This window comes from Ursus maritimus, unplaced genomic scaffold, assembly GCF_017311325.1.
Source record: "Ursus maritimus isolate PB19 unplaced genomic scaffold, ASM1731132v1 scaffold_26, whole genome shotgun sequence".
In the NCBI taxonomy this organism is placed as follows: Eukaryota; Metazoa; Chordata; class Mammalia; order Carnivora; family Ursidae; genus Ursus; species Ursus maritimus.
The window spans coordinates 378,381-386,452 of record NW_024425119.1 but is presented as its reverse complement, the minus strand read 5'-3'; the positions used below and the strand labels follow the sequence as shown (position 1 = coordinate 386,452).

The 8,072-nt window shown below is 42.1% G+C and overlaps 1 protein-coding gene across 1 annotated transcript in view; it reads right to left on the bottom strand.

The window, feature by feature from the left end:
- Positions 1-8,072, bottom strand: part of MICAL3 (microtubule associated monooxygenase, calponin and LIM domain containing 3) — a 114,164-nt gene that overhangs the window by 94,789 nt on the left and 11,303 nt on the right. The window contains 5 exon segments of the mRNA XM_040641967.1: positions 1-20; positions 1,597-1,793; positions 4,005-4,152; positions 6,375-6,471; positions 7,452-7,578. Coding sequence (XP_040497901.1) covers positions 1-20; positions 1,597-1,793; positions 4,005-4,152; positions 6,375-6,471; positions 7,452-7,578 — 589 coding nt within the window.

Genomic DNA, 8,072 nt, shown 5'->3' with positions numbered 1-8,072 from the left:
GGCATTCAGGTCCAGGGCATCTGTGAACAGGAAGCAGTGCTGAGCACAGCCCTGGAGGGGGCTTCAAAGTACTGACCAGAACTACACTCCTTGCAGGTGGCTCACAGAACCCCAGAAAGCTCTAAAGGTTCATCTGCTCTGACAAAAGCAAGAGGAACTCAAGCACGAAATTCCACCAAGGAAATACACACTAAGGTATGGATGTCGAGATTTCTCTCTTCCATTCACGTTAACAGAACCAATTCTTTTTTTCCAATCCACTTCGGTCACAAAACCCTCCATTTTCGCTTTTCAAAAGTTGGAATCTGCCAATGATGTTAGTTACAAGAGACTGCTAAAGCCTCACCTTCCTGATAAAAATTTCAAGGTAGAGGGAGAAAGGGAGGAAGGGTATGTAGCTCTGGGTCACTGGCTTTGATCATGCAGACACCAGGGACTTAGGTGCACACAATGGGATGGCTCTCCCTAAACAGGTATACTGGTGTTAGAGTTGTGGATTCCTGTTCTAAGAACTGCATATCTGATCAGAAAAAGCCATGCACATCTAGGCTAGAAGATACTAGAGAACCACAAACTCTGTGGGTTCTAATGTTTTATTAGTAACAATAGTAATTTTAAAAGTAATTGAAACTAATAATATACTGCTGGTATTAAATGCTTCTGTTTGCCAAACATTCTCCACAGCACATCACAGTTTTATGTTATATGTACATAAAATCCAGTGTTTGGATGGGGAAACTGAGGCACAAGGAAATTTAGTAACTTGCCTAAGGTCAAACAGGTAGAAGTACTGGAAGTAGATCCAGGTTGGGTACCATGGTCAACACTCTAAAGCATTACATATACTTACTCAAAGGGACAAAAGGAATATTTTTTTTTTGGTAGCATTCTGGTAGACTGAGGCAGCAGGCTGAGTGCCGAACAAAGACTTTGAAAAACACTAAAAGGTTAGAGAAGAGAGAGAAGCCAGAGAAGGAACAGTTACAGAAGAAAGAGAATGAAGCAAACAAGTACAGGACCACAGAGGCCAATGAGAAGAGAGAATTTCAAGAAAAAGGACATCATCATATTAGTACTGAATAATGCAGAAAAGCCAAGTGTGTGAGAGATGCAAAATGAGAAAAGATGTGGACTTGGTGATTCTTCATGACTGTAGAGAATAGTTTTGGCAGAGCAGTAAAAACAGATGCCGGGGTGCAAAGTGTTACAGAGTTTAGGCCTTAGGAGGCAGAGGTTCTTACTAAATACAAACCACTTTTTCAAAAAGGCTGGTTCTGAGAGAAAGGGGATGAGAAAGTAGTAGAGTTAAGGAAAACATTTTGCATAGGAATGATTTTTGCATATTTATAGATTTAATGAGAAAGATTTGGGAAAAGAAAGAATGGTTGAGAACATACTAATCGAGAAGGAAAAAATAATGGAGCAAAGTTCCAGGGCCTTACCCGGACAACCAACCAGTAATAACACAGAGTAAGTGCAGGTGTGCTTCTGGTGCTACTGACTAAGGACGTGGTTAGAAAGAAGGAAAGAAAGAAAAGCCAGGCAACAACAGAGAAGAAATGGAGGCCTTCCATACCAGTGCCCACCAGCCCTTACCACTGGAGGGGAGTGAGTCCTTGAACATCTCATAGAACTGAGTCAGGTACATCACCATAGAAAGCTTGTCAGGCTCCCCCACCGAGGCCATTTCTTTGCCTGTCATGATGGGAGAAATGCCCAGTTCCTTCTCGGCAATATCAAAGGCCAGCTGGTTATTCTTCTCCACATTTTGCTCATCCAAAGACTCAAAATCTCTAAGAAACAGAATGAGAAAAACATATCAAGAAGGGCTGCTTGTCCTCAGGCCAGAAAACACATAACCAGTGGAGTCATCATCATTTCTTAGTCTTTCAGCTAAAATCCAGGGTGCGGGGGGTCTCACCCCAATCTGAGAGCCAACCCATTCATCTCACCTATTGGTCTCCTCCCTTTCACTAAGAAAACGCAAATCATCCTCAAAGAGAAGACATGATTACAGACCTACCCAGAAAGGAAAAAAGGGGGGAAAAGCTGAAGAACTACTCTCATTTTCCCAACAACATAAATTTCTTACTAAAAGGTAAGCTCAAGAATAGGAACTATCTTTAATACGTATTCTCTCGTACCTTGCATGTGATCTGTACATATTAAACTAATGCTCAATAATGATAAATATTCTATTTAGATCAGACTGCTTCTAAAGGCATAGGACTATCACTCGTTGTGTCACTTGGACCAGACAAGCTGCTGACGCACTAAATCAGCTCTGGTAAATCTTATTCAGCCTTCCACTTGAAGGGAAATTCCAAAACCTTCCTCAAAAGATTTTCCCACTGCTAAATTTCCTGAGTTTTCCCAAGTATTTAAATTAACAAACACTTCCTGCTGGGTTCCAAACTTCTTGCCATTCAATCAAGTGAAGACTGATAGCATTCTTCTTTAAGAGGTGATTTCAGACCAACTGGGCAGGCCTTATTTTGGGTTAACCTACTACTGACTCTGTAGCAAGGTTTTCATGTTTCTAAATGCCTTTTCCTTATAGATTAAGCCTATTAAACCATGGCAGCCTCATCCTGAATGAAGTCATTACAGTTTAAACAGTGCCAAATCACCTCCTCACTGCTTTCTGTTGTGTTACAGGGACCCTCCCTAGACCTTCTGCAGGCAGCCTTAAGTCCATTCTAACAGGAGTGTGCCCCCTCCCTCTACCACCCCCCACCTCACCCACTAGGTTCCCTTCAGCTACTTTTGCTTTCCCTTTGGAAGAGAACGGATCCACCCTGTCTTTTTCTAAAGCATTCTGTGCCATTCATCACAATCCTTCTCAAACTACTCCCTCTTCTTCTCCCGTCCTTTCTTGATTGGGGGGGGGGGTACTTTCACTTACCATTTACCAACCTCTGCATTAGCTAAGGGACAGGAGCACTGGAGGTCACTTATCTTTATCCAAACAAATCAGATATTCCCATTCCTAAATCATTCTGTATGTGAGGCTGTTTCCACTAGCTCTTGCCTCATTAATTTATAACCTAATATGAATAGGAACTATGTTTCTTAGGTTTCCTTAAAGCAAACGCACAAATTTGGGCCCTAATGATAAAAGGACAGGCAGCCAAAATAATTCAACAGGCTTTTCTTCTGTTTCTGGATCTTCTTGTTTGGTTTCCATGGTAACAAATGCCTATGGGGGAAATCGGGGTGCACTGGTCACTGTAGTTGATTCTATATTTAGGTGAGTAAAGAATGGCCAAAAGAGAAGGTGTCACTGATATAAGTGGGTAAGGCGGCCTCAATCTTGTGGGCCTGGGCAGAGTGTATCTGCAAAAGGTGCAATTTTTTAAAAAGATTTTATTTATTTATTAGAGAGAGAGAGAGAGCACAGAAGGAGAGGGAGAAGCAGACTCCTTGCTGATAGGGAGCCCAATGCGGGGCTCAATCCCAGGACCCCAGGATCATGACCTGAGCTGGAGGCAGACACTTAACCAACTGAGCCACCCAGGTGCCCCACAAAAGGCACCATTCTTAACAGAGATAATACCAATGAACCATGATAAATCGGGTAAGTATTCACTGTTTTCTGTTTTGTTGGTAGTGACATATTTGCCTTTAGCCAGCCAAATGTTCTAGTGAGGTTTTCCTATGACCAACAGCATTTGAAAGATAGCTGGCCAAAATAAAGAGTTCAACCTGGGGCCAATAAACAGAGTTTTCCTTTGTGTGATGTTAATAGGCCCATGTGGGTGTTAAAACCAGTTTTTGACCTTCTGAGTGCTGTGATTTTTAAAACCTCAGCTGGATTCAGCTACATTATGCTTGACACAAGTTTTAAATATAACTAAATTGAAATTAATCACTGCCTTCTAGAAAAAAGTATCTTGCTATGTATCTCATTCTAGGAAAAAGTGCAAAATTTGGTTATCTGATAGCAAAATACTCTGAGGTCCTGAGGGAATACAAAATGAAACACAAAGTTTGTCGCAACTTACATCAGATCAGGGCGGTATCTATGGATGATTGCACATAAGGCCAGTCCACTTTTCCAAGACATGGTGAGATCTGTCACCTGTACCCCTGCATAGCCATCTGTCTGCCTTTGGCACCAACCCAGCAGTTTGCTTGAACGAGCTACAGACTCTAAAACAACAAAAAAATGATCAGAAGTGTGGTCACCGGGTAGCATTGATGTAGGATCCTCTTTGTAGTGCACATATCCAGTTTGAAAAATTACAAAAGGTAGGAACACAATAGTTGTCACTGTTTTTCAAAAGTAAAAAGCTATGTAACTGGTAGTTACATGACAGTGAAATTTTAGGTGGATGAGAAACTACCAGTTTACCCAGATCTGATGTCAACTCCAGTCCCTCTAACAGAATGATAAGTCACAGGAGGGATGATCTGGATCTGCTCGTGCAAAAGCCCAGGGTCCCTGCAGCACTCTTGGATACTGATTTAGATGGAAGAGCGCCATCTACTGAGCTGTCACCCTCACTTGCAGAAGGTCTCAGAGCGTCACCTGGCCGCTGAGGAAGCTCCTTCCCTTCAAAGTAGTATTGGGAGGAGTAGAGCAGGAAAGAGTCCATTCTCTCCAGCAACACATTAAACCAATAGCAAGCAAAGCCCACTCTCACACATTCCAAGGTGTAGAGCAATCTGGCAAATGAAGAAACTGTAGGATTACACTGGCAAGGCCAAGGACCCCAGACCGGAACAATCCCCCAGGCCAGGATTGGCACTCTGTATTATAAATGATCACATCTTGAAAAAGTGAACACATATACTTGGATGTTTTCCAGCTCACTGCTGTGTCTTCTTAAACACAAAGTGCCTTTCTATAAGTCTGCTTTTCTTAACTGCATCAAAGGAGCTCTAACATGCAGCATTTAGAAGAATCTCTGAACTCCTATTTGTGTCCAAGAACATCTGTTCTCTTACATTTGGCAGCTGGAAATATCTAACCTTGTATGAAGTCATTTAGTGATTTCGGAACATAACAAGATAAAAACCGCCTATCATAAAAATCCTGTTCCATTTAAGTCTTTCGGTGAAAATGTATTCTAAAACTATACAGAGAGAAACACTCCTGCTGTTATCATCATAAATCAGAAATTTACTTCAGAAATTAACTTCATTCAGCTGTCTCCCAAGTCTGTATATCCATCAATCCAATATGTACTGGGCAACTTCAATATTCCAGGCTCTAAAATGATAGTGACAAAGGTATATTGTCTGCTTTCAAGTAGATGACCCCTGAGGGGAGAAAGATGAAAATGTTTCCGCCTGCCTGTTGTGAAATCCACCTTGATACTGCAATAACATGTCAAACTCAAAACAGACTCAAACCTTCTCATCCTCCCATTTTCTTGTCCATACGGGTGGCAGCACCATCTGCAAACATCTCTGACCCATGCAACCAAACTGCTAATGCCTATTGATTCTGGCTGTTTAATATACTCTCCCTCACATAATTAATAATGACAATGACAAAATGGCTGCCATTTGTGACCACAGTGTGAAGTAGCTATTTCTTACGCCCATTTTAGACAGAGAAACCAAAGTTCACAGACACAAATTAACCCATTCTAGCCCACACACTTCACAAATGACAAAGCTTGAACTGGGACCCAGTTGCACCTGGCTCCAAAGTCAGAGTTCTTCTAACGATGCTCCACTCCCTTGTCCATCCCCAGCAACAGCATCAGATTCAGGCCTTCACCACCGTTAGCTTAACTGTTACAGTGTATTTCTGACCAGTGGCCCTGCCTCTGGCACTTCCCTGCTCCATTCCATCTTACATATCGCTGACCAGGTACATTCATGTTGCTCTCCTTTTAAAAAAATCTACAGGGGCCCTTCAGTGAACACAAACTACGGAATGGCTTTTTATCTCTATAACTGTATCCTGGCAATGTCGTAGTACTCAGCTAAAATGTCACTGCTTTTTCCTAAAGCCTCCCCCAGAAACCTTTGTTGGTGTGTGTGTGCACTCACTTCCTCTATCTCTCTTTCTCTCTCAACAGCATTTGTACCTGATTTCTCTTTATACCCTCCTAAAATCTCAGACTGAGGGTTCTGCCCTGACGTTCCTGACATTTTTGGCTGGGCAATTCTTTGTTGTGGGGAGCTGACCTTGTGCACTGTACGAGGTTTTAGCAGCATCTCCGGATGCCAACAGCACCCTCCCCTAGTCATGACAATCAAAAATGTCTGCAAGCACTACCAAATGTCTCCTGGGGGTCTTTACCTCTGGTTGAGAACCACTGCCTTATACAGTACTGTGTGCACTAACAGCTCAATGAGTAAGTATGAACTTCTCTGAATAGGTTACTTGCATTTAAAAGGTCATTACCAGAACTCACCATTGCGAGTCAACTTTGGGGTAGTTCGGGAATTCACCAGGTTCTCCATTTCCAGATGAATATCTCTTGTCTCCCCGGTATCGTATAAATGGCGCACCTGGCAGGAAGTTAAGAAGGAAAAATCAAACACCATGTAACAATTCCCACTTGAGAGCAAAATCAAAGCCTAAGAGAGCAGGTTGGGCAAAGTTCAAATAAAAGTTATGACGATGACCTTTAAAACCTTTCTGGAATGTGGTGGGGTTACATATAAACAAATACATATCAGTGTAAAAAAGTTGTGCTAAAAATTAGCTACTCAGCCAAGGAGGGCCCTCTGATAGTCACTATTGGACCATTAATACTGCCCATTGACAGCAGGTCTCATGGGCCCCTTACATAGAGGCTTAAAGCCATAAACTTCAGATAGAAAGTGAATAAAAAATTATACAAGTACATCGGCAAATATGTTGAACGGGCTGCTTTCTAAAAATTGCTGGGCTCTTTGGGATTATTGTGCTTTGTCAAATGTCATTCTTAATGCAATTGTAAGGCTTCAGATGTTGTGAGAAATAACTCAGCAGCGCAAGAAAACTGACCAATGGTATTTCAACTTGCAGAGAGCGTCCTCACTTTCAAAGTTCCTTCAAGTGAACAGTCTCATTTGCCCTCACAATGGTCCTGTGAATAGCAGGACTATTATCTCCACTTTATTGATGAAGAAATTGAGGTTCAGAGAAGACGGGATGACACATCCACATCAAAGTGACTGGTGGAAATAATGCAAGAAGTCCCGTTTCCTGAGTAGTGAGCAAGTGTGCTCTCCCCTACAACATGCAGCTTGAATGAGGGAGCCCTGGACAAAGTCCTGGATCCACCACTTTGGTCAAATGGGATCTTCTGGCAAGTCATTCCACAACTCCCTCCCTTAGCTGCTCAATCTTTTGATGGAAAGTGGTACCATTCCAGGGAGACATCTACTTGGATTATGAAAGAACTGTGTGTATATGGTATTAATAGACAAATTTCAGTGTTTCAGAGGCCTGATCCATCCTGAAAATGGGCCCAGATGTAGATAACTGACTAGAAGGCTCTTACCTGGCTTGGGCGGAGGAAGTTGACGTTAATATTGGGGTATCTGGTGACAGGGTCGATGCTGTATTGGCTGAAGTTTTTACTCACATTCTCAGGGGTGGTCTGAGGCAGCAACCTATAAATGCTTTCCCTGTAAGAACATACAACAATTTACTCAGAGCAGTGACAAGCACCATACACATCTCCCTCTCCTTTGATAACATTCCTATTTTTTGACAGTGTCCCGAATAATCTGAAGGATGTGACAAATCCTCATCCTTGACCATTTTTCTCCAAACCTACATCAGCCCTTGCTCCCATTCCTACCACGCCAGTGATTCCACAGGCACTGGACTGGTTAAGGACCAGTAGCAAGAGCAAGTACACTGTGGTGGGCTGGGATAAAATCACTGATTCTAATTTAAAAGGCAACTAATTTACTGTTTTGTTTTTTTCATGTAGGCCAATATTTAATTTTTAAGAAAATCACAGATGAAAAAAGAACTTGCCACCAAACTTGCCCAGAATACTTTAGGTAACAGACTTAAAATGCTATCAACCACCAATTACACCCAGGAAATCCTGTATTTCTCTAGTTTTTCTGGTCAAGGCATTTGTTCTTTATTAGCAAACAAATCCTAGGAT